Raw genomic sequence first — 26,391 nt, forward strand, 5'->3', positions numbered from 1 at the left:
TGGGCAACACATGCTGCTGCTTTCGTCCAAATACTTCCTGATCTGGGAGCTAGCATCTAAAGAGCCACTTCTAAAATTATTTAAAAATAAAGAGAATCAGCCGGGCGGTGGTGGGGTGCGCCTTTAGTCCCAGCACTCAGAAGGCAGAGGCAAGAGGATCTCTGTGAGTTCGAAGCCAACCTGGGCTACAGAGCAAGTTACAGGACAGGCTCCAAAGCTACAGGACAGAGAAACCCTGTCTCAAAAAAATAAAACAAAAGACAAAAACAAGGCAAAACAAAAATTTACAGAATCACTTATCTCAGCCTTTAATGTGTGAGGGAGATAGAGTTGGGTAATTTCCAACAGTTTTGATTCTATAACATTCATAACATGGCCAGGGCTTTAGTGTTTCCAAGAATATGTACATAAAAATTAGTACATGAATCTGGGAAGAGTTGGGGGAGAGAGGGTGAATACCATCAAAATACATTGTACAAAATTCTTAATAAACAAATTGAAAGATTCACACAGGTAAATTGGTAACGGATTGCTCCACATTGATCCTCTTCTACCTCCCCCTCCCCCCAATTACTTATGAACAAGGCTACAGACCTTAAAAACTAAGATGCCTTAGAAAAGTCCTGTTTCTGCTGTGGCTTCTCTGGAAAACCTCAGCTCTGTTTGTAAGTCAGTGGTGAGGTGGGGCCTTGGAAGGATGGCTTGGCATTCTACTAATTTGATTAAAACAAACATGTGTTAAGGATAGTGACTCAGGCTGAGATGTTAATGACATTTTAATAATGTTAAAATAAGGGCCACGTTCTTTTGTGCAGAATTCTCATGGCCCAGACTTCTTTCTTGCCACTGTGTGGCCTACCTGCCATCTCTGACTAATCTCATTTGTATAATCAGGTCAGTGGGAGGGAGGCTAGCTTGCTGTGCACTCTAGACTTGAGACTGTTTGAACCCTTACCAACCAGAAGCAGGGAAGAAGTAAGCCCATGGTTGGGTGTTGCTTAAAGCAGTAGGAGATGAAAGAGGTGCCCATCTGTGAGTGATCTGAGACCCAGTTGACTTGAGGTGTGTTTGCATCCATCCAGACACATCGGCATGTTGGATGGTCCCCAGAAACAAGAGTGGCTCTTGGCGATGTTCAGTGTGGATGTTTGAGAGAGTGGCAGCCCCTTCTTTGGTCCTGGAACACTTAGGGCTGAGCAGATCAGAGTCATGCCTTTATTGTCTTTGCTTCCTGTGAGTCATGAACTATAACAACCTGTGGGGGTGGCCACTTCCCCAGATGGAAGTCTTGAGAGGGCTTGTGGAGCTTGAGATTGGGGTCTTTATTTGTATATACCCACCTTCTCAGAGGACAGGACCCTTGCAGCCTGTTTTGATACCTCCAGCTTTGTTCTTTGAAGTGTCTAGAGGGTCATGAACAGAATATACTAAGATGCCCTGGGTTTTAAGCAGCTGCTGGCTGAGTGTACACTGGTTTGGTGGTGTGAAAGCATGGGAAGATGGAAACAGAAAAGCCAAATAAAAGGCTGTTGCCATGGTCCCGGTGTGAGATGATGCCCCTGGGTTTAAACATGCCACTGTGGCTGCTGACTGAGTGTACACCGGTTTGGTTGTGGGCGGGGGAGTGGGGGGACAGGAAATTCAACCAGAGTACTGTTGCCATGATCCCAGTGTGAAATGTCTGACCAGGGTGACACACTCAGGAGAAGTGGCAAGAAGTCAAAATGGGTTTTTGTTGTTGTTTGGGTGTTTTTGAAACAGGGCTCACTATGTAGCGATGGCTGTCCTGGAATTCACTATGTAGAACAGGCTGGCCTTCAACTCGCAGAAATCCACCTGCCTCTGTGTCCTGGGTGCTAGGATTAAAATCATGCACCACTGTGTCTGCCTGCCTCTAGTCAAAATGCTTTTGAGGGTAAAATTGATGAGACATTTTTTACTTGAGGTGAGAGAAAGAGGTAATCTGGTGATTGTATCTGAGCAATAGAAAATGTAGTTGCTGTTTAGTGGAGCTGAAGGCACAGGAGCCAGTTTGGGAAAAAGCAGGAGCTCAGCACTTACTTTTGTGCTGAGAGTTTGTTTGTGCATCCAGGCGGTGATAGCAAGGAGATAACTGGCTGTGGGATTCTGTAGACCACAGGCTTTGAGTTACAGGAATTAAGACAGAACCAGAAATGCCTTTAGGTTAATCCAAGCTCAGTGAGCAAGTGATTTCAACAAGTGGAGCCTTTGGAGATAGAACCGCATGTGTAGGGGAGAGCCTCCATGGCCCTGGGGCAGCAGCCTAGCAGGGAATGGACATGTCAGAAGCCAGCCAGGCTTTCTTTAATCATGGTGTGCACCAAGAGTCTGAGGATAGGAGGAGGATTTGGGGGAAAGGGGTACAGGAGAAAACAGGACAGCATTGTGGCAGAAAGCTGGAGGTTGGAGAAAAGGATCAGCTTTGAGATAGCTCCCAGCAATGTGATGGCTGTGGTTTTCTTGAAACTGGATAGTCCAAGAATCAGTTTCACATTGCTCAGTGTCACCTCTGCTGTGTTTTGTACACCACCCTGTCTCGCTTGCTCCATGTAACTTTCTAGTGAAACCGAGAGCTCCATGTAGCACAGCATGATTTTCAGCCCTTTTTCTTCTAGACACACAGGCCAGCCTGGAGATGGATCTTGTGGTAATAGGTTCAAGAACTTGAAACAAGTGGGAAAGAATAATTGTTTTTAAGTGTCATGTGCATTGAGTCCCTGAAGAGTCTCTGGAGTGTTGTGTCATCAGAGGATCCCTGGGCACAGACCAGGTCCATGTGCATCTCCACTGGACTGAGTGAGGAATCCTGATGGCTTGTCTTCCTTGTTATTTTCTGAAGTGACTGGGCCTCCATGGAAAGTCCTCCTGGTCTCGGGAGATAGGAACATCAGGGTGATTCCTTTTCTGCGTTTCCACAGAGATCTTCTGAGAACACGTGTGCTTCCCTGGCTCAGTGTCCAGGGGCGTGTCCAAAAAGGCCAAGAGATCGGGGATTGGGACCTGAAGTTGTACTGATCTTGGTTGACCATCTAAGGGTTTGTTTCCCCATCTTATCTTAGAGCCCACCCAGAGGCCTCGGACAGTCTGTGAGCGCTGGAGGGAAAATCTGCTGGAACACTATGGGGGCACACCCAGGGATGACCAGTATGTGCCCCAGTGTGACGAGCTGGGCCACTTCATACCCCTACAGTGCCATGGGAAGAGTGACTTCTGCTGGTGTGTGGACAAGGACGGCAGAGAACTGCAGGGCACACGCTCACAACCAGGCACCATGCCTGCATGTAAGCATGGAATGGCTTAGTCTTCCCTCTGTGCCACTGAGGACTTTCTGTCAGGTTTTTGCTTCCCATGGTGGGCAGGGTAGGGAGGATAAAAGGGTTACCAAGTCTGATGAATAAAGTCACTCATTGATACACTGTGTTGATTTATCATCAGAATGTCTCAGGATCTCAATCTAGATTTAATGTTGGCTTTGCCACTAGCAGTTTCTGCTATAAGAATGGCTGATCTCAAGCCAGCATGTAAGGCTGCCTTCCCAGCCCTGCGTGAAAGGGGCAATGTCACCCCGGGGCCCCAGTAAGCTTTTGGCCCTCCAAAAATGACAACAGAAACCCTCTACTTTGTTTGGAGACTAGTATTTTGTTGTCTTTATGTCCTGAGTATTGTCAGCAATTTAAATAACTTTGAAAAACACCTAGAAACCAGAATTTCTTTGAAGAATATCTGTCCCATGAAAGCACTGGATAGTTTTGAAGGTTGTTGTGTACAAAAGTAACTTTTTTCTCTCTCCACCTTGTTTCCACAAACAGGTATCCCTACTGTCACTCCACCTATAGTCCGACCCACACCCCGCCCTGATGTGACTCCTCCATCTGTGGGCACCTTCCTGCTCTATGCCCAGGGCCAGCAGATTGGCCACTTGCCTCTCAATGGCAGCAGGCTTCAGAAGGATGCAGCCAGGACTCTGCTGTCACTGCATGTAAACTGGATTTCTCCAGAGGGCTGGGCTACATGAGAAAAATGGGGATGGGCCTGCATGTTAGCTAGGTTAATGGGGTTGTTGGTGTGGAGGAGCTGTGCTTTGTGGTTTTCAGAAGCCTCTGCTGGGTGCCACAGGGTAAGGAATGCAGTGCAGGGAATTCTGGCATGCTTCTGGGCTGCAGTCTGCTTAATGGAATTCAGTTGTTGGAAGTCATACCTGTCCCATTCTCGCTGCTTTGTCCTGAGGGCTCATGGAAGTTCAGATAGACAGTAAGGAATTTCAGAGTCATCGGGTGTTTATGGGAAGATCATTGTAGTTCCTGGGGATTCTGTTCAGGTTATAGACATCTTGGAAGTCTAAAAAGCAGGAGGTGACCTCTGTGGTCATTTGAGACAGTAGGGTAGAAGTCCACCCAGGACCACTTGTCAGCCTGTCCCCTTTCATTTTGGTTCTGTCACTTTGATTTTATCCCTCTTCCATGTCCATCGTGACTTTGGGGAGTGTGCCTGCTATTGCACCATCCCCCAGCCCCAGAAGACAAGTTTACTTCTTGAGCTAGCAGAACACCTACTTGTGGAAGGAGGGGGTTCTCCTTCACAGTGGGGAGGAGAAGCATCACCATTTACTGTGAAAACTGCTCTGACCTTCTTCACTGCACAGTGAGCAGACTGCATACAGGGCAGGGTTCACTATATTTACTGTTAATGAACTACTGTTTCATTCCAAGGAAGCTTAAAAGCAACGACTGTTTGTTGTTTTGTTTTGATTTGGTTTGGCTTTGGTTTTTTTTCTTCCTTTTAAGATTCAAGGCTTCATCCCCACTCTCGATCTGAGTGTACTGCTTTAGAAGGTTCCTCATGCTAACCATCTTGTATTCTAGGTATACTGGATGGCTTGCTTGCATTTCTGAACATGTCTAATGGGCAGGGTGGAGATGGCTATCGTGAAACTGAAGGAGGAAGGAGACATGAATTATAAGCACGCTTTAGAGCAATTTACCTAAAATGTGACCTTCATACCAAGAAGCTTAGTTTATAAATCCCATGAGCCCCTGGGTTCATTGCTGTCTGTATGAATGTGTACTCTTGCCTCAGATAGAGGGCCTTTTAATTTTGATTTTCAAATAAAAGTACTGAGACCTTAGATTCCCCCCCCCCCCATCCCTGCAAATAAATGCCAAAGGCACCAAATCTTGCTTCATACAGTGTCTCCTGGTGACTACTGCTTCAGGCACAAGCCAAGCCCCAGGCTTTGCTAGATGAGGTAGGGACAGGTGTGGCCTGTGTCGAGTCTCAAATGTCTGCTGGGGTTCTCATAGCAGGAATCTGGGTTAGAAATGGAAAGTCCTGTGTGAATTTCAAACAGGAACATCCCAGATTTGGGGTTTTCAATAAGACTGTCACTCAGAAGAAAGGGGAGAGGCTATGCTAGCCAAAGGCCAGGTGACCACAGTTCTTTAAACTGTAAAATTATAGGCTTTCTTCTGTACCACACAGCTGAATGCTTATATTAAGAGGCAGGGGTGATTGCACCTCAGGTTGGGGAGGATTTCAGTCTGTTCATCCAGTAGAGGAAGTTTTGTTGGCATGTGTTGTCAGATTTTAGAAAGGCTCTTTGAGAAAATGCCAGTAATACTTGGAAGCAGTCATCTTTTGCACCATTGAGCATTAAGGACTTATTTTGAGGAGATGATCCTCTCAGTAGTGAAAGGGCTGATTTTCCTCATGAAATTACTGTTTTTACAGCCAGTTCTAATAGTGCTGAAGGAGCTTGCTGTATGGTAGTTGCCATTAAAACTCTATTTTATAAACATATTACTGTTTGAAGTATTGGAGGAAACAAAGGCATAGAGATTAAGTGGCTAAGCCTGGCTTTGACCTTAGGGAGGAGTCACTACCTCCCTTGTCTAACTACTGGGCTCCACGCCCTGTACCACCACAGTACAGACTGCTCACAGTAATGTTGTGTAGCCATGAATTTAATGTTAGGGACTGAAGGGAATCCTAATTCTTCTGATGTCATGATTGGTTCTGAAAGGGCTCCATAGTTGTGGGGATTGACTATGACTGCCAGGAGAGGATGGTCTACTGGACAGATGTTGCTGGTCGGACCATCAGCCGTGTCAGCCTGGAAGCAGGAGCAGAACCCGAGACCATACTTACCTCAGGTCAGCAGCTTCATTCCATGGGCACTTGGCAATGCATTTTATTTTACTGTCATTGGCGTGTTTCATCCTGGTTTCTCCTGTTTTTAGCCAAAGGGGAAGGTTAAGTTCTATTACTTTTGAGCTGTACAAGCCTTACACCTCTATTAACAAATGCTTTTATACAGCAGAAACAGAAAGGTGATTCTAGGATAAAACGAACTGTCCTCAAAAGACATGGGTGGCATTAAGAATCCAGGGATGCTGGGGACTCAAGCCTTTAATCCCAGCACTCAGGAGGCAGAAGCAGGTGGATCTTTGTGAGTTCAAGATCAGATTGGTCTACAAAGTGAGTTCCAGGACAGTTAGGGCTACACAGAGAAACCCCATCTTGAAAAATTTAAAAACAAACAAAAATAGAATCCAGGGTCTGGCAGTTTTGGCAGTTTATATTGCCTGTCCCCAGCACCATGGATGCGAGGAGCCACCAGGGTGGTAAGGTCTAGTACAGAAGATACCAGGTAGGGTTGACAAGGCAACAGAAGGTCAATTCCTGCAAACCTTCCTTTTGCGATCTTCAAGGCTTTTTTATGCTTTGGCTCTTTAAGTGGCTTAAATAAGGTACTTAAATTCACCTTTCACACCCTGCTGATGCTCTCTCCTGCCTTGATTTCCAGGTCTGATAAGCCCTGAAGGACTTGCCATCGACCACGTTCGCCGAAGAATGTACTGGACAGATAGTGGCCTGGATAAGATAGAGCGGGCAGGGCTGGATGGTTCCCAGCGGAAGATCCTCTTTCACACAGATTTGGTGAATCCACGAGCCATCACTGTGGATCCAATCCGAGGGTTAGCTGGCTTCCTCTGTTCTCTCAGTCCATCTGTAGATTTGTTTCGGAGCCCCTAACTCTTATATATGGCACGGGAAAGTCCAGACCAGAATACATACTCAAATACCTAATTTACTGGACATGTCAAGGCACTGCTAGTATCAGGCATCTTTGAAGGCAGAAGCAGGGTTTTGTTGTTTTGTTTTTTTGTTTTGTTTTTTTTGAGACACGGTTTCTCTGTGTTCCAGGACAGTCCTAGCTGTCCTGGAACTCACTGTCTCAACCAGCTGGCCTCGAATGCTCAAAGATCCATCTGTCTTTGCCTCTCACCTGCTGGGATTAAAGGTATGTGCCACCATTGGTCAGCACAGGTTGTTTTGTTTTTAAGGAGCTCGTTTTGTTTTTAAGGAGCTCGTATTGTATGAGGCAGGATGTAAAGTGACAGCTAAGTAAGAGCTAACTAAGGTGTTAGCTTGGAATGTAGTGTGTTCTGCAGAATCTGGGAACTGCCTGGATCAGAAGATCGCGAGGCAGGACCTTTTGAGAAAATGACAGGTGCGAGGAGGGCGTTGCTTCCTTCGGCAGCGCCTCGAGTGCCTTGTGAAGGTCACAGCAGTGTTTTGTTTCGTTTCTCCCCTCCCCCTCCTGGACGGGGAGTGTACAAAATCTAGGTAAACACGTTCCCTCTCCATGAGAAGTACTCAGTCACCTGTGGTGCACATGCCTGGGCAGGATCTCTGGGATTACTGACATGCAGCTTCCACCAAACTTAATTACAGAGAAGCCCTTTAAAGCAGTGAAGAAAGCCTCAAAGGTGGTTTGGACTTTACACATGAAGGAACCTTATCTGTAGGACTAAATACCTCCTAGGGCCACTCTTCATAGTCCTTGGTGCTTAGTCTGAAAGGGTGGGAACTGAACAATAGCACCTTGTTCAGTCATTATGTTTCAGGATTTAGATTCTAGAGGAAAATGTCAAAGGCAAGTACCCTGACACCAAAGTGCGATACACATAACTAAGTCTTCGCAGCTTCTCAGAGGCTTAGTTGTCACCTCCAATGATGCCGCTCACTGTCTGGATCTCAGCCCTCTCACAGACTGGAAACTGGACTGTGGCTCTTATTGTCACCCATAAGGAGTGACGTTCACAGCAGAGAAGACTGACATTTCTCTCCCTTTTGCTGTGGTTCTCTGGGTTCAACTAGTGTCTATAGCTTTCGTGGAAGTTTCAGTATTTCTGCTCTTTTTGAAGATTTTAACAAGATACTGTTTAAGTATTTTTTTTTCATGTTAGGGGTGTCTCTGTCCTGGTAGCCAAGTGTAGGACAATTAAGCGTCCCGGACATTCAACACTTGGGTGCTTTTCCAAGAAACTCTCTATCCCTCAAATCCCACCTAGTTCTTTTTTTTTTTTTTTTTTTTTTTTTTTTTTGGTTTTTGGTTTTTGGTTTTTCGAGACAGGGTTTCTCTGTGGCTTTGGAGCCTGTCCTGGAACTAGCTCTTGTAGACCAGGCTGGTCTCGAACTCACAGAGATCCGCCTGCCTCTGCCTCCTGAGTGCTGGGATTAAAGGCGTGCGCCACCACCGCCCGGCCCACCTAGTTCTTTATAACAGGACTCATTTTCTACCACACAAATGCCTCTAACAGATGGAGTTCTTTGGATTCTAGGCCCAAGATCCAGTTCAAGATTTCAACAAATTAAGGGTTTCTGGGCAACTACATCAAGTGTCTGCGAGGCAAGGGTCTAGACAGTTAATGACTCCCATAGCTGCAGTTGTCAGAAGGCCTTGGCAGCCCAAGACTACATTTATTAACCGTAAGGTATCTGGATAAAGCTACACAAGTTGGTAATGAATGTCAAGAAGCAGCAACCAAGGTACCGGCCAGGCCGCCATGATCATGGCTGAAAAGGTCTCAAGTTCTCACATGGACCGCTGGCAGGCTTATGCCATTGCTGGCTGATGGGCACATGGATCTCTTCATAGGGTAGCTTGCAGTAAAGTATGTGGCTTCCCCTGTGAAGCAAGAAAAGGCACCAACAGAAGCCACTGTAAAAAAACTCACAGTGAAAGTGTTATCATGACCTCTACCGTACCGCTCGCCAGGAGCAAGACACTAAACTTGGATAACCAAGACTAAGTATGTGAATACCAGGAGGTGGTGATCAGTGGCGGCCACTGTGGCTGCTACATACCCTAAACTGCATGGCTGTCCTTTTGGGGTGTTGTCGGGGGGAGGGGTACTGGAAATTTAGTGTAGGGGCTTGTATATGCTAAGCTATGTACCTCAACCCCTGCACAACTGTTCATAACTATCAATTTAACATTTATCCACAGCAACTTGTACTGGACAGACTGGAATAGAGAAGCTCCTAAAATTGAAACATCATCTTTAGATGGAGAAAACAGAAGAATTCTGATCAACAAAGATATTGGATTACCTAATGGGTTAACCTTTGATCCCTTCTCCAAATTGCTGTGCTGGGCAGATGCAGGTAACACTGGCGACACTTAGAATGATGGCCTTCCTTGTAGCAGTGCAAGCGCTGTGGGGATTTGCCCATCTTTTAGATCTTTTGGTGTAAATTTCTATCATACTTGCCAGATCTGTAAGCTTTAGAAGAGCATTGTGCAGTGATCCTTACAGTGGGAGTTAAAGGGGAGCCTGACTGCAGTGTGTCTGTCCTGCCCCAACCCTGCTTTGAACACCTGTAAAACTTTTAAGTTTGGATGAACTGAGGTTGGTCTACCTTCTGGGCCATTATTACAATTTAACTCTAAGATTTTATCACTCTGTGTGCTATGATCCTTTGCCACGCTGTAAGAGAATGGCCTCCTTCAGGAATGCATTAACACCAGGTTATCTATTTTGTGGCATACTGTGCATTACTTGAAAAACTCAAAGATACGGTATCTCATTCTACTAAAGAAAATAAAAGTTCTTGAATTTGCTGAATATGCAGCTGAGTGTTTTACAATCCAGTTGTCTGAACATTACATTTTTAAAGGTATATGGAATTTAGACTTCTTAGTAAGAAATCTGAAACATGAATTCTTTTTTTTCAAGAAATCATGTGTTTCCATGTAAAACTACACACTACTATTTTCATATTCTTATGTAGAATTTATAAATATATAAGCATTTTGGTCAAACTGGATTTATGTTTTCAACCTATAAATGTAGGCTTATGCCCCCCCCCCCCCTTCTTGGGAAGAAACTGGAAGATTTCAATAGATTGCATTGTTTCTTCCATAAAAGGATTTAAGTTTGAAACTCTACTCAAAACTAGAGTTCTGCTGCACCAAGAGGACATGAATCACAGGGCATGGTTTACAGCTGCAAACGTGGACTATAGTGGGAGTAAAGTGCCCCGTTTTAAAATTCTGCCTCTGTTCCCCTTGAATATCTTAAAAGGAACCAAGAAATTGGAATGTACACTACCTGATGGAACCGGACGGCGTGTCATCCAAAATCATCTCAATTACCCCTTCAGCATCGTCAGCTATGCAGATCACTTTTACCATACAGACTGGCGGAGGTGAGCCCCACTCTGGAGAGCAGAGCATGCTATTTTACCAGTCAGCAACTCTAGTTGGGAAGTCCTGTTGAGCTGCCTGTCCTTCAGTAGACACCTATTTTTGAAGTCATCCTTCCACATCATCCTGAAGTTTACTAGTATTGCTTGCAGGCAGCATATAAGTTGAAGATATTTGGTAATATACTACTTAAAAAGAAGCATTTATTTAAATCTGTTCTTAGAGAATGAATACTTTTAAGTGGTATAAAGTTTAAGTTTTCCTTTTTAAAAAATTACATTAACAAGATGGGTGTGGTGGCATATACCTTTAATCCTAACACCAGGAAGCTGAGACAGGTTTGGCTAGCCTGGTCTACAGGACAGTAAAGGCTACACAGAGAAACCGTGTCTTGAAAAACCAAAAAATAAGAAAAATAACATCAACTGTCTACCTTAAAGACAGAGAAATACGGTTTGGCTCTGAGCTTAGAAGACCTAAAAAAGAAAACAAAGTTGCATGTCTGAGCACTTTCCCTCAGCTCCCTATTTCACGTGAGATGTAAGTGCTGCCCTTTAGACCTCTGGGACACAGCCATCAGCTCTTACGGCTACAAAATGTTAAAAAATACATTCTGCATGCTGTTCTAGGGTTTTGACTTAGAAGGGCAAGGGAGGGCATACAGCATTTGCATTTCATGGAAGTTCCCAGGATACTGGCATAGGAGCTATGCCCAGAGTCACTGGTTTTAGACAAATTGAACTGAAACTCATTTAGCTGAATTGTTGGCTTGTTTTTATGTATATGGAAAACTGTCAAATTGTTGCCTACTAAAACATCTTGTGACTGGCCTTGACTGCCTCTCCTCTTACCAGGGATGGTGTCATATCAGTGAATAAAGACAGTGGTCAATTTACCGATGAGTATCTCCCCGAGCAGCGGTCTCACCTCTATGGGATCACTGCAGTCTACCCCTACTGTCCAACAGGTAAGGTCATCAGGGTCATCATGATGTCCTTCGTCCGGTGGGTGGGGAAGGGATGGGAACTCTGCCAGCACTGCCTTCTATGCTGCTTAACTGAGGAAACATTCACTGCTGTCCACTCCCTCACAGGAAGAAAATGAACACAGAATATACAGGAGGATTTCAAGTTTACAACAAGAATCTTGACCTAAGAACATTTACTACAAAGGCAAAGGCAGTGGAAAAGCAATTGGCTGTTATGAGCTCTGGGCACACAAGATGAGCATTTTTAGTGCAGCGAGACTAAGTATATTTTGTGAAGTGTATACCTCAATCATTACTACTGTATTTTTTAAAAACAAAGGTTATCAGAAGTTTAAAGAATTTTAGTCATTGCTTATTAAAGCAACTTTTTGTAAACACTTATTTAAAAGACCAAATTAATTGAACAAAGACCCACCAAGAGCTTAAGACACTAAATCTGATTTTTGCCATGGATTCTACCTACCCAAGAAAAGTAAAACACGTGGCTGGTTATGAAAATTTATTCCTAAAGTCATCTGAGAGCCCTGTAATGGATTATGATGATCACCAGGATGACCCAGCCTATTTATACTTCTCAGCAAAAGGCCTCACTTTATTTATATTAAAGGTGCTAAATGACCCCCTAAGTGCCTCTACAGAAGCATTCCTCAAAGTATTCCATGTAAAACACCAAAGATGTAGCAGTTCTTAAATTTTCTATGTAAATCCAATAAAAAAACTTTAAAGCTTTCTAATCGTCTAAAGATCGATACTGTCTCCAGGACGAAGTCATGGTTGGGATGAATCTCTAACCATAAAGGAGGATGCACGAAAATTACAGAAACAGGGTACATTATTTCAAAGCAAAACAAAAAACCCTTTTACTTTCCCCAACTTTATTAAAGAAAAAAAAAAAAGCAATGGTGGTAAATCTCTAGAACACGGCCAATTTCCTGGGATTCCTCCCTCGAAAATGTGACATTTAATTTCCAAACACATGCTGATGCACATGGTTCCCATCACACTAGGCAGGCGAGAAGCTGAAATCCTGATGTGCTCATCTTCCGACTTTCCCCAGTCTGTGGTCTGTCTTTGGGTCAGCAATGATTGCCTGAACAGCTACTATGGCTTCATTAATTTTCGTCTGTAGCTCTCTGAGCTCTTCTATGTGCAGCAATCGCAAGATCTGAGCAGCTTCATTCAGAACTGCATCTGTTATAAGACAAGAACACTGCATCTGTGTGTGTGTGTGTGTGTATGTATGTGTGGTTTCTGTGCTTCCAGCCTCCCGCATACACCTCAGAACAAGTCCCTCAATATAGCTTGACTTAAAGCAAAATAACTTACCTCCTGTGTCAAAGCCAAGAATATGTTTGTCTAAAGCAACAGGTAAGCCCTTTTAAAAAATAATGACAAAACAAGACTATTTAGTTAAGAGTCACTTTTCTCATTTGAAATTAAAGAGTGGCTTGCTATTCAGGAACTGTCACAAATTACCCTGTGAAGAACTGGCTTTCCGTGTTACAACCACCCAGGAAAGAGTGCTCTTCAAATGTACCAGAGACACTAAAGTCCACCCAACTTTTTAAGCCAGGCCTGTAAGGATCTTTAACTGCAAAAGGCACTTGATGCTGCTCAGGAAGGAGGACCGAGAGCTAAGCAAGTACTACACAAATTAGACTACAAATGATACTACAAAATATACAAACATATCTAAAACATAGTTTTCTTCAGTCAACTTGTTTAACAGTTTATATATTTAATGTTTTAATACAAGAAGTTACTTTGATATGATCTTAGTCAAACAACTTAATTTTCCAACTCATTAGCACCTGCATCCAATAACAGGGCTAATAACTTATATAATGAATGGAAATCAGAACAAAGTAGTAGACTTGTCCTGCTTGGCTGTGTACTAACCTGGTACCACAGACTGGTGTTCTTTTGCCTGCCAACAGACTATCAAGGAACAGCTACCCTTGAAATCAACTATAGCCCTCAAATATTAGTCAGGAATGGCTACCAAGACCAGTTTGTAATCTCAAGTTACAAACTGTAGCACTAAAGATGAAGCTAGATTCTACTCTGCAACAGAAGCAGAATTCAGGCTCAGCACTGTTTCGCGCTGCCATCATTCTGGTGAATGAATGACTACTATGCCAGAACAATTTGCTGCTGTTCTACAGTGTGGGTGAAATAGGCTTGTCTTTGATCCAATTTACAGTGGCCAATTTATACATAGTTAAACTAGTAAGAACTGTTAGTAGAAAGCGGAGTGTCTTTCAGAGGCACCTCCACTGCACTGCCCCGGGATCAGCAGCCCTCCATTACTGCTGCACTTGGCTAAAGGGGTCAGAGGACAAAGGGCACTGCAGGACTTGAGAGAGGGAATGGGGGTGGGAGCAGGCACAGAGCATTCATTTCAGCATCTGTGCAGTAGGAAAGGACCATTATTGGCAACTGTAGCTCCTATCCCTTACCCAAGAACATTCTCTGCATTGTCACTTTGGAGAGATTTCTTTTTTTTTTTTCCTTCTTTTTTTGAGAGTCTTATTACGTAGTCGAGGCTGGCCCTGACTCAGAGATCTCCTGAATTAAATGCTTACACCTACACCTCTGGGATTATCAGGGATTCCTGAATTGGCAGCATGGTTAAAAAATATTCCAGTAGCATTCTTCAAGGGGGAGGTTGTCATGGCATGCTGAAAAAAATGAGTTAAATGGCAAAGACTCACAAGTGTGAGGATGGGATCTAGACTTAACAGCACAGTAGTGTGTCCTGCCTTTCTTACCATGCATGGAAACAATCCAATCCATTTCCCAAGGCACATTTCTACTGGGCACATGTCTCAGTCTGCAGACTGTGAATGGATGACTGAGATTCTCTAGAATGTGAAATGTGAACAAATTCTCTGCTCACCCATCTGTCTGAACCTCAGCCACTGAATACACTGAATTTGCTTAAGAATCAAATTCAATTCACACATAAGTCAGCTACTCTTTCTCCTGTTCCAACAGAATGAATATCTTTTTTCTTTTGGTTTTTCAAGATAGGGTTTCTCTATGTAGTTCTGGCTGTCCTGGAACTTACTCTGTAGACCAGGCTGGCCTCAAACTCAGAGATCTGCTTGCCTCTGCCTCCTGCATGCTAGGATTAAAGGTGTGAGCTACCATACCTGGCCCAGAATGTGTTATCTTAAGGAACACTTAAGAAGCACCGCAATACCAGAAGGAATTTCCATTAGACGGCTTAGTATCTTAGAAACACACATACCTCTTTCGTTTGATTTGCTTTAGCAACTGCATCCTGTGTTAGACGCTCCTGAACCAAAATGCGAATTGCCTAGAAAGCCCAAAAACACCTTGCTTACTATTTTACCAGACCACTAATACACAAACGTTCACCCCTGCCCCAGTGCTGGGATTGGATCAAAGCTCTAATGCATACCAAGCAAGCACTCTACCACTGAACTACATCAGCCCTTAATATGCTGACTTTTGTGCCTGGTAAATCTGAGAAAACTTGTATAGTATCACGACTATGTGAGTGCCTAACAAGATAAATATGTATCTAGACCTAGGACTTCACAAAACTTTTGTTACAGCCACATACTCCTAGTTTCCCAAAGTTTGGCAAAAGTACCCCAAATACACTGCATTATCTGCGTCTCCTCTCCCTTAGTTTATGACTAAAGCTGACGCGACCACTGTAGGACTGCCCCAATGAAATCTGCATACTGGACTAAGCAAATAAAACTTTGAAACAGCTAAATTTAACTAGCAACAACTTGATGTCTTTGGCATCTAAGCTGGTCTGAGAAAATCCATTCAGATACAACATGAATATTCTAATAAGCTAAGAATACTAATTTCTTTGTTGAAACTGTCTACGTAACCCATATAATTCTAATAAGTAGGATAAATGATAATCCCTTCTGCATAGAGGGAAGTTTATTTCAACTTACTACAAAGTGATTTATAGTGACCTTCACTCTCAAGGTCACTCTCAAAGCTTTTCATCTCCTACGACAGCAGTTATCCAACAGTATCTAATCTACCATTTGCATTCTCCTGCCCCACTCCACTTCATGTTTACAGCAGAAACTTTACGGAATGTTTTTCCTTTCTCAAAAATAACATTCAGGGAGCTGTGTTTCTTGATGGAGGAGTATAAATTGCATAGTTTATCTAGAAGTGGAAGAAGCTGAAGATGAGGACATTGGTTTCCCAAAGAGGACTTGTTGTGTAGATAAGTTCACCATTAGTGATTTGGCATTTCCCCCTTCCTCAACAACACACACTCTCACCCGACTGAACAAAGGTGACTCTACAACTGGCTATGTCTTGGATGTTTGTTATCCTCTTCTAGGTCTTAGTTCCTTTTTCTCTTTTTCTTCTTTTGGTTTTTTGAGACAGGGTTTCTCTGTAGCTTTGGTGCCTGTCCTAGAACTAGCTCTGTAGACCAAGCTTGCCTTGAACTCACAGAGATCCACTTGCCTCTGCCTCCCGAGTGCTGGGATTAAAGGCATGTGCCACCGCTGTCCAGCAGGTCTTAGTTTCTTAATAAGCTTTTTTTTCTTTTGCTGTGAGGTATATGTGTGTACACATTCATGTGTACTTGTACACATGGGCGAACATCACGTGTGGAGATTAAAGGTTGGGTGTCTCCCAGTTGCTCTCAACCTTTTTTCAGACTAGCCTTTCTCTACTAAATTGCCTTTATATATATCTGTCAAAAGTAAAAGTAAGGCAATGATCAGTGTGAGATGGCTCACAATGATATGGCTCAAATGGTTGGCTAGCATGCCCCAGGGATCCACCTGTCTCGGCCTTCCCAGCAGAGATTTTGTGCTTGTTTATTAATGTGTGTATTGAGTTCCAAAATCAGTCCTTAGGCTTCCGTGGTAAGCACTCTACAGCCAAGCCAACTCCCACTTGTTTTTTGTTTTCTTGGGTTTTTTTTTTTTTTATTTCTCAGCAAGATTATTACTAGGATTGAGTAAAATTTTATTTCTGCAAAGACAAAACACATTGGTGTGCATACATTTAATGCTTGGATACCAGCTTCCTACTAGATAATGTGAAACATAAAAATAATGATGTGTGTTCCCGGTCCCACATTCTTTTGAATTTCTATTTATCGGGTCATCATAAACTTAGGTAAAAATAGATAGCTTTCAGAAAAGTGAAGATTCTTTTACATTATGTAGTTTCTGTCAAGAATAACATGGGCACCTTACCTTAAGCATTACCAAGTAATCATCATGACGCTGAATCTGAAGGAGGTTAGCCAGAGCCATGACACCAGCCTTAAAATCAGGATTATTTACTATAAAAAAATAAAAATGAATAAACATAAACCTTACAGCTCTGCAAACATCATAATTACTTATCTAAACATATGAGCTTACAAAAATACCAACTTTCTGGGACAGACTCATCCCCAGTCTTTTTGCTGCTTTCAAGGAGAGCCACAAAGCAGTGCACCACGCCAACAGTGAGGAAAACGGGTGCAAGGTCTCCTTACCAACTGCACTAGCCTGATCAAGCCAAGTTCATAAATGGCCAACTTAACACTAAGCCCGCCCTTGAGTGGTCTGCAAGGCCCATTTACAGACACTTTTAATTAATGTTTCTTCCCAAAGCTATTAATTTTAATATAGATGCCTTCAGCCAGGTGGTGGCAGCTCACACCTTTAATCCCAGCACTTGGGAGGCAGCGGCAGGCGGATCTCTACAAGTTAGGGGCCAGCCTGGTCTACAAGGGTTAGTTTCAGGACAGGCTCCAAAGCTACAGAGAAACTCTGTCTCAAAAAACAAACAAACAAATAAACAAAAACAAAAGTAAATGCTTCAATTGGTAGTTTTCCCAATGCTTTTCTGTGTACAGTGGCTCTGGAGTGTATAAGCTCATTCACTCACAAGAATAACTTATATCGCGGGTCACAGTGAATCAGTCGATGAAAGCATATTTAACATACCACATTCTAGGTAATTTTTAAAATGTAACACTTTAAAAGGGAATTACTAAAAGTGCACGTGGGACTTAAAATAATGAAACATTTTATTATTTGTCACTGGATTAAAAAAATAAATTATACAGTCAAGAAGGTGACCAATAACTGGCACAATGAATAAGAAATCAAAATACAAATTATTTGGAGCAAAAAACCACCTGCATTTTAACATTCAAATATTCAATGGTAAGGGGGTTGGGGGAGAAAAAAAAGCACATTATAACTAACAATAAAATACAGGAAAGAACACAGTTAGTGCCATTCATCTCAAGCACTGACTTAAGTTATACCAGTCTTCATTCTAGAAGCAGAAAGCATTTACAAAACCAAGACTGTCACCTGTGGGCATCGCATACTCACCGTCCAGGTTGATCAATGGTTCCGCATTTTTAGCTGTGTTGTCAGTATTTTTCCTGTTATCAGGTACTAAGTCCTTGTATTTTTCAGCTATAAAAAACAGGCAACTTAAGGTTAAAATAACTATTGTTTAATGAATTTAGCTGAACCATTATGACATCCACTCAAAATTATATACTTTGCTACACAAAAACTAAAGAAAGATAAGTAACTTTTTGATTCACCTAAAATACTTGCTTACTGAAACACTTGATACAAGTTTCTGAGCTTTAGCTGGCCCTGAACCCTGACCCTCTCAAACGCTTGGATTACAGGCATAAGCTTTGCGAAATATATTTCAACATCTAACGTTTAGGAAACAAAGTCTTTTATACCTTGCGTTAAATTTAGGACAGAAGAATGGACAGGGACAAACATACACATGAATTACCTAAAATTAAACAGAAGCAGGGCAAGGTGGCAATATACCTGTGGCCCCAGTTACAGAGGCCAAGCAGGAGGGTCACAAGTTGTAGGACTGCCTGAACTACAGATCAAATTCAGTGATAACTATGGGCAACTTGGCCAAAACCTGTCCCAAGCTTTAAAAAAGAACATTAGGTGGAAAGTAAAATTTTCCCCCAAATCTTTTCAATACTAAAATACTGCTTCAACTCAAAACCATGTAAAGTGTAGTATCATACACAAATTTAAAACATATCATGGAAATTAAAAACTCTAAAGGCATTTTGTTTTCATTTCAAAATATTTAAAAGAAATAATGAATAAACTTAATGCCAAAAATGGCTTCTCAGATCTTCATATTAGAAAACTCTCTGTACTATTATAATTTTCCCATGAATCTAAGCTTTAAAAAGTAGTAGAATTGAAATCAGATTTTAATCACTTTGGCATGTGATTGAAAAGGTTTTTAGTAATGCCAAGGCACACAAAAAAATCGCAATGATTCAACAGATTTAAGTCCTAAGTCAAGAACGGCAATGCCTCCTGCTGATGAAGGCCAGTATTGCTGCCTTAGTCAGCCTGGAGTCCCTGCTCTTGCAATGCTGAAAACTGAAAATTAAACAAAGCCTGTTGTGTAGTTTAGATGTTTAAACTAAACACTTTTGATACTATTTGTCTTTCAACTCTTTCCTTTTTGCAATACAAAACTATCATATTTCATACATAAGCTTTTATTTGAGAAATGAATGCATATGCTAATCAACTGTGGGGATACAGCACAAGGCACCAACACTAAAGGCAAGTATAAATGGAACAAACGCAATGAAAAAAGGCAAGGCGAATGGTAAGAATCCATGTGGGAGCAGCTGAAGATCAGCTTTGATAAGGTCCAAGATCCCAGGATTATCTATTGCTAATGATCTCCCACACAGTTGCTACCAACCCAGAGAAGGAAAGAGAAAACACTCTAAAGACCCTAAACATTAGCAAGACTGAGGTTGCATGATTTATAGTCCTAAGGATTGTTTTGTATTTTCAAATAAAATTGAAAGGCTTTTTTGGTGCAGATGGGAAACTGGTAATGCTCGAGAAGTATAACTAGAGCTGCTCTTTAGACAGAAGCGGCATTCTAAAGCACGTTTCAGAAATGAGTCAACGGACCATGCCGCTGAGAACAGAAGGCAGGACCCTTTAATACTAGTTAAAAAATCAAAATCAGAAGAATGTGACAAGAAACTGAAGCAAGTGACAGCAGCAGGAACAGGGGTGATGGGTGATATAACACACAGAAAAGAAAAAAAAAGAAATGAATGATAAGAGCCGAGCCGAGATGTCTAATGAAAGGCAACAAACTGTGTTTTACCCTTGGCCCTAATACTCACAAGTGTCCAATATACACATAGTGGCTTTTAGACATAAAGCAAAGAAAAACCAGCCTACAGTTCACAACCCCAGACAACCTAGACAACAAAGAGGACCCTAAAACAGACACACAAGACACACATGGATCTAGGAAGGAGAAAACGGCAAGATTGGGAGCATGGGAGTCACAGAAGAGGGTAGAAGGGAAGAGGGGAGGAAGGGAAGGGAGCAGAGAAAAATGTATAGGTCAATAAAAACAACAAAATTTTTTTTAAAGTTTCCAATAATAGAAGAACTAACATAATATATACACATTAGCCCATACTGTCTTAATGTGCACTGGCATTAGACACACTAGTATGTCTTTTCTCCTGTGAAATAGCAGCTGCAACCAATACTCCAAACCCCATGGGTCCTGAGGCTGGCAGCAGCATCAAAGGCTAAGCCATCCACACAGCAACAAGCTAAACATGAGCTGGAGAGGTGGCTCAGCAGTTAAGAGCACTGGCCGAGGACCTGGGTTTGAGTCCCAGGACCCACATGGCAGCTCACAGCTGTTTTCAACTCTAATTCCAAGAGTCCTGATGTCCCCTTCTGGCCTTCACAGACACCAGGAATGCATAGGATACATATACAACTAAAAATAAAAATCTTTAAAAAAGTCTCACAAGCCCACACCCACACTCACATTCCCCACAAAACATACCATTATCTCCATATTCAAGTCTGACAGCTAAACCAAGAAGCCAGTCAATTGCTTCCTGTCGCTCTTGAATCTTGAAAGGACAGTTAACATCTCTGAGATACTGTGAAGGAAAGGGGAAAAAAATGGATTTCATTATCATACAGCCACAGAACTAAAGAATAGCAGATTTGACACAGGCCTCAATATGGATCTTTAGGAATTTCTTATAACATCTATATCATTAATTTTTTGAGATAGTGCCTTATGCAGCCTAGACTGGCCTTGGATTCCAGGTACACATGACTGGCTTGGGACTCCTCATTCTCTCTCCTCCACCTCCCAGGTACTTGGGATTACAGTGTGCATCCCCACTTCTATTACTATTAAACCTTTGATGTAATTATACAGCTCAGAAAAAAAGCATTTAAGAGTATCATTTTAAGTGAAACAATGAAATACTCCCTTAAAAAAAATGTTTGTATTGGAAGATCCCAGGAAGGACAGCTGGATTCAAGAATAACATCATTTAGATGAGAAACCTGCGGTCTAGAAAAATCTGATACTCAACAGTGTGGCTATACAACTTAGATGTGAGACCAAAGCCAGATGTGAGGCCAAAGCCTTAGTTTTGATTCCAGGCCCAGTGCACAGGGCAATTAGATAAAATGATAAAATCCTTTAAAAGAAGGACAGACAATTCAGTCACTTATTGGAACTTTAACTTTCATATATGAACGTCATAAACAAATGCTTAACAGAGCAAGTTATGGAACATGTGTGTTGGCTATAGCCAAGTACTTTCTAGGCAAATGAGAGGACCCTTCAGACTCTTAGAAGCTGAAAGTGCATCCTAGCAACAAAGTTTTCAGTCAAAACTTTACAGATAATTTATGAATTGATACTTTTTAGTCACAACTCATTTTCTAACCAAAGACTTTATTTCTTTAATAAACCAACTAACTCTCATTCACAAGATTTGACCAATATCAAAAAACACTTGTCAGAGTTGGGCGTGATAGTGCACACCTTTAATCCCAGCACTAGAGGCAGGCAGATCTTTCTGAGTTGAGGCCAGCCTGGTCTACAAAGAGAGTTCCAGACAGCTAAGGCTATTACACAGAGAAACCCTGTCTCAAAAACCAAAACCAAAATAAAACAAACTTGTCAGTACTAAAATATGTAAGTTGCAACTTAAAATCTAGAGGTTAACCACTCGATGTTTTCAAATATGTCTTAAACAATGACGTTCCTGATAGTCTTTTGGTATATAATAATTTATCTTTATCTTACTATGAGTCTGGGTCTTTTATATAAGCAATTATCTTTAATCTCTGCATACTTTCCATCATTTGTACCTTTTACATGAAGGAACAGGTGCACAGGACAAGTGAACAAACAGAAAGCACTAGTATTATATTTTAAAATATTTTTTAAAAAATTAAAAAAAGGTTTAATGTTAAACAAAAACAAACCAACAGAAGTTGTGGCAGTGACAATACGCATGTAGACCTTGCTATGGGTGAGCACTTGTGGGAACAGACCTATCAGGTATATTGCTCATGAGCATACAAGGAGGCTGGTGCCACTGTCACTCCCATTTGCTGGAATTATAATGATGTGATTTTTTATTGAGTTTTCAAAACACTTTTTTTTCTGAAAAATATTACTAAAATTAAAATAAATCAATAGAAAATCTAATTCTAGTCACAAAAACGTCCATAGAGCTTTTTAGAACCACTTCTATCAAATACAGGGACTTCTATACACTAACTATAAGAATAAACATGGCAGTTTCAAGTGTTCAGGGATGTCAATTACATCTTTTAATAAGAGTACTGTGGTAGTTTGAATGAGAATGGCCCCACAGGCTCATATATTTGAATGCTTGGTCCACAGGTGATGGAACTGGTTTGGGAATGATTTATTAGGCCACACCTTGTTAGAGGAGGTACGTCACTGGGGGTGGGCTTTAAGGTTCCAAAAGCCACTCTACCCCACAATTCCCAGATAGCTCTGTCTGTCTCCTACTCGAGGATAAGGAGGTGAGTTCTCAGTTACTGCTCCAGTGTCATGGCTGACTGCCTGCTAGCATGTTCCCCATGTGACAGTCATGGACTCATTCTCCAAAACTGTAGGCAAGTTCCCAAAAAAATGCTTTATTTTATAAGTTGCCTCAGTCTTGGTGTCTCTTCATAGCAACAGAAAAGTAACTCAGACAAGTTTTCAAAAGTACATTCCTATCGCTGGGCAGTGGTGGTGCATGCCTTTAATCCCAGCACTTAGAAGGCAGAGGCAGGTGCATCTCTGTGAGTTCGAGGCCAGCCTGGTCTACAAGAGCTAGTTCCAGGACAGGCTCTAAAGCTACAGAGAAGAAAAAAAAAAAGTGCATTCCTGCATTTTGTGTCTAATATAACTCCAGCTCCAGGAGACCTGATGCACTCTTCTGGTCTCTGTGGATACCCAACAAACAAACACATACACATCCATAAAAATTAGAGTAGGTAGCCCTATTAAGGAATATCATGTATTATGCCATTAAAAAAATGTTTAACCTAAGAACTCAAAACTTGGTGGGAGATAATATAATTTGCTTTAAAAATCAAAAGAGCAAAATTTGAAATCCATGAAATTAGCTTTACTGATACTGATCACTATTATATCTTGAAAGAATATAGGAATTTTCAACTCAACTTCATGCTTTCTTTTTCTTCCTGATTCATTACCTTTTCGAAGAACTTGGGCCAGTCACTGCTGTGGATATTTCTCAGGTTACCTCTGTCTTCAATCTTGTAGTGTCTAATTTTCTGGTCTTCAAGCCAAACAATGAAGTTTCTAAATTCTGTTTCATCTGCAACAAAAGCATCACATATTAAGTCACAAGACCTAGCGATCCTCTGTGACTGTCCCACCTGCAAACACTAAGTTAACTGACCCACCCCACCCCACCCCACCTCACCCCACCCCCTACCCCCAAGAGAAGTAAGCAAGTGTTCAAAGTTCAGACTCTGGAGCCACAGATTCACTGCAATACACTCAAATTCTGGGTGTACCTCAGAAAACTGGGTACACTTTCTAAGTTTCACATTCTTCAGATAAAAGATGAGGATAGTAATGAGGCTTATCGCATGGGGCTGTTTTTAGTATTAAATGAACTAAACATGCATGAAACAGTGTACCTTAGTTCCTTCAGAGTATGAGGGGCACTGGGCAGGTAAAAACTTAGAAGCAAGTCAACAGAGTAAACAAGAAATAAACATTAGAGCACCCCAAACACAAATATTTAAAAACTGAAAGCTGGGAGACAGTATACTATTTCTAGGATGTGTTTGCTTCCTTAGATTTTCCCTAACATACTCAGGAAAGATTCTCATTTTACATGTCAGAGAGCAGACATTCAAACCCCAATGTTGGACCTATCACCACACCGCCCATTAAGCTTTGCGTCAAAAACCAAGTACAAAACCAGAATAGACCCTGATACGCTCCCAGAGACCAAACGTTGACCCGGCTTAGAAACTGCCTTCTACCTGTACGACCTGTACAGCGAAATAAGGCCCAGGTCCCCGCCACACTCCCTGTCTCTCCACTGGCCGGCAGGACTTTAAAACCAAGTGTCTTTTTCTGGACCATTCCGCCCCTGGCAGCCGGCCACTAACTTTCTGCACGCCCCATAGGTCTCCCCGGCCCCCCGGCCCTGCCCTGCTGCCCCATAAGGTGCCCGCCGAGCAGCCGTCGGGCCGGGAAGCGTGCCGCGATCGGCGGGGTAGCGGCCGCCGGATCCGGGCGGGCTGGGAAGGCACCGTCTCCGGGCCCCGCGGCCGCCGCCCACCTTTGCAGTTGAAGCCTGCAGGGTTGTGGTAGTCCAGAGCCGTGAGCTTGCGTCGGAACATGGTCGCCGGTGCTCGTGCTGGCCGCCCGGGCCTCTGCCGGGACACAAGAGAGTGAGGCGGGCGGCGCAGGCACCGGCGACGCGGCGAGAGGGCGGGGCGGCGCCCGACGCTCCGGACGGACGGCAGCTGGCGCCAATCGCGGCTTAGGAACGCCTGAGGCCTGCAAGCTTTCACCAATCAGCGCTGCTGCTGAGGAGGCGGGGCCACGTCGGGGCACGTCGACGCTCAAATAAACTTTATTGTCAGCTTCCTAGTTGTACAATGGAGCGAAGCAAGTTGGGAGTAGCGCTTTTTTGGTCTAAGTCCTTTTCTTGCTACTGGAGGCAAAACCAAAACTAAAATAATAAACAAACAAGAAATGGTGTCCGTAGGCTTTCTGAGATTGGCTATAGCTCTCATTGGCTCAGAGTTGCTGTTTAATATTTTGAGCATATTAATTTTAATTGCTCCTCTGTGAACGCTAATAAAGACCGAAAGGAAAGGTTCCTGAAGGAGATCTTTCGGACTAGTTGGAGGATACACAGATAACATACCACTCCAATCCGGTACTTGGGTTTGTCACCAGCCAGAGTGAAGTCAGAAATCAGGAACCGGCCTTTCCTTTACCCAAACTCTCAGTTACTGCCTCCAGGAGGCTGCTTACTCCTGAGGTCTCTCCTGTGCCACGTCCTTTAATCCTTTCTAGTCCCACAGCTATGACCTCGAATCAGGTCTGTGTCACTTCTACTGATTGTAAATACCTAACTAATTGCCTAGAGTCAGTTTTGTCTTTTCTTCTTTTGTTTTATGTGCATTGGTGGCTTTGCCTGTATGTATGTGTGTGAGGGTGTTGGATTCCCTGGCTCTGGAGTGACCGACAGCCATTTCTAATCTATTTCCTCACTCTGCAATGCGACTGATTGTCTAAAATATTCATTTAAAACTTCCCACTTTTAGCAGAGCTGTCAGAGGTTGTGGTCTGAGCTGGGTGTTTTTTGGCCTCTTATCCAAAGAATTGGAAATACGGCTCATGCAAATTTGCAAAAGCCAAATAGTTTTATTTTGGAGCAAAGCTATAGTGCAACTTACAGAGGGACAGCAGGCCGCATGAGTGAGAGTACCAAGAACCTCAGTCTACAGCATGGGTCTCTGATTTCAAGAGGTCCAAAGGTAGGAGGGGCTGGTTACTAGTATGGGTGACTCTGTATTTTAATTGATAGGTTACATAATCATCTCTCTACTGCTCATGTCCCTTCCTGTAATGCATCCAGTTTAAAATTATATGCACAGGCATAAGATAGTAAATACGAGATTCTCGGGTTATTAGAAGACCTCGTTTTCCCTTACCTGTGCCGGCACCCCAAACCAGTTCAGGCTGGCTTGGCCCTTCTAATTCTTATACCCCAAACACTGAAATATACTTGAATAGGAACAGTTTAAATTTGAAGAGACCTGTCTTAGTCACTGTTCTATGAAGAGACACCATGACCAAGGCAACTCTTACAAAAGAAAACATTTAATTGGAGGCTTGCTTACAGTTTCAGAGGCAGCAAACAGACAAAGCTCACCCCATCGACACACCTCTTCCAACAAGAATACACACCTAGCCTTTCAAAACAGTCACTGGGGACTAAGCATGCAGATATATGAGTTTATGGAGCAGAGGGGTAGGGGCCTTCTCATTCAAGTCACCACAGGGCCTTTAAAATTAGACAACCTCATTTCTGAAGACTAAGGCCTCTAAACACTCCAAAGGGAAACATAAAGAGCATAAAGAGAAACATTTCATTATCGAATGACCTGAACCCCAATTCAGTGGTTGGTTGAGAGTTTCATAAGCCACTAACCCATCTGTTGAATCCTTCAACTAAGTTTTTACATGTCATCTGTGTAAAATCGTCTGGGCCCTTTGGAGGCCTCTGTGAAGTTATAAACAACAGACTCTGTAATTGAAAACTTGACTGTCTAGCAAGGGAAGGCAAACAGTATAAAGATACAAATGTAAATGGCACATTGTTTTAGAAGGCCCTGAGTGCTATGGGCAAATCACAAGATGATAAGGAAGGTAAAAGAGGACGAGGACAGTGGGAAGTGGGATATGGTGTCACTTGCAATTTTAGGGGGATGGTCTTTTTGGGTAGGGCCTCACTGAGAAGGTGAAATGTTGAGAAGGGCTT

General features: G+C 42.6%; 2 protein-coding genes across 8 annotated transcripts in view; one reads left to right on the plus strand and one right to left on the minus strand.

Moving 5' to 3' along the window:
• Nid2 (nidogen 2) overlaps positions 1-12,230 on the plus strand; it is a 63,288-nt gene extending 51,058 nt beyond the window's left edge. Inside the window, exons 14-21 of the mRNA XM_038309785.1 lie at positions 3,081-3,302; positions 3,831-4,000; positions 6,041-6,170; positions 6,824-6,995; positions 9,314-9,471; positions 10,392-10,515; positions 11,368-11,480; positions 11,607-12,230. Coding sequence (XP_038165713.1) covers positions 3,081-3,302; positions 3,831-4,000; positions 6,041-6,170; positions 6,824-6,995; positions 9,314-9,471; positions 10,392-10,515; positions 11,368-11,480; positions 11,607-11,617 — 1,100 coding nt within the window. The 3' untranslated portion in view covers positions 11,618-12,230. The remainder of the gene's footprint in view (positions 1-3,080; positions 3,303-3,830; positions 4,001-6,040; positions 6,171-6,823; positions 6,996-9,313; positions 9,472-10,391; positions 10,516-11,367; positions 11,481-11,606) is intronic.
• On the minus strand, positions 284-24,332 carry Rtraf (RNA transcription, translation and transport factor). 7 transcript variants are annotated; one of them, XM_042054103.1, is made up of 12 exons: positions 24,175-24,332; positions 23,069-23,193; positions 20,367-20,466; positions 17,858-17,944; positions 16,721-16,809; positions 14,755-14,823; positions 12,828-12,876; positions 11,441-12,692; positions 10,419-10,527; positions 8,904-8,992; positions 6,166-6,247; positions 284-4,359 (listed from the first exon to the last, which is right to left on the minus strand). In XM_042054103.1, exons 1-8 carry the CDS (start codon positions 24,233-24,235, stop codon positions 12,538-12,540), a joined length of 735 nt encoding a protein of 244 aa, XP_041910037.1. In that variant the 5' UTR covers positions 24,236-24,332; the 3' UTR covers positions 284-4,359; positions 6,166-6,247; positions 8,904-8,992; positions 10,419-10,527; positions 11,441-12,537. The 7 variants fall into 7 exon arrangements, with proteins under 7 accessions (XP_041910037.1, XP_041910034.1, XP_041910036.1 ...); XM_042054100.1 differs by having other exon boundaries at positions 10,419-12,692; XM_042054102.1 differs by lacking the exons at positions 8,904-8,992; positions 10,419-10,527 and having other exon boundaries at positions 284-4,952.
• Positions 24,333-26,391: the final 2,059 nt, after the last annotated feature.

This window comes from Arvicola amphibius, chromosome 13 (assembly GCF_903992535.2).
Source record: "Arvicola amphibius chromosome 13, mArvAmp1.2, whole genome shotgun sequence".
Taxonomy (NCBI): domain Eukaryota; kingdom Metazoa; phylum Chordata; class Mammalia; order Rodentia; family Cricetidae; genus Arvicola; species Arvicola amphibius.

What these genes read in the sequence shown, in the direction of transcription:
- Rtraf (XM_042054102.1), bottom strand. Translation starts at nt 24,235, where the DNA reads ATGTTCCGACGCAAGCTCACGGCTCTGGACTACCACAACCCTGCAGGC. An exon ending in TGCAGGCTTCAACTGCAAAG is followed by an intron (nt 23,194 to 24,174) that starts GTGGGCGGCGGC and finishes CTTTTGTTGCAG; the next exon opens with ATGAAACAGAATTTAGAAAC. An exon ending in ATTACTTGGTAATGCTTAAG is followed by an intron (nt 14,824 to 16,720) that starts GTAAGGTGCCCA and finishes TGGGCTTTCTAG; the next exon opens with GCAATTCGCATTTTGGTTCA.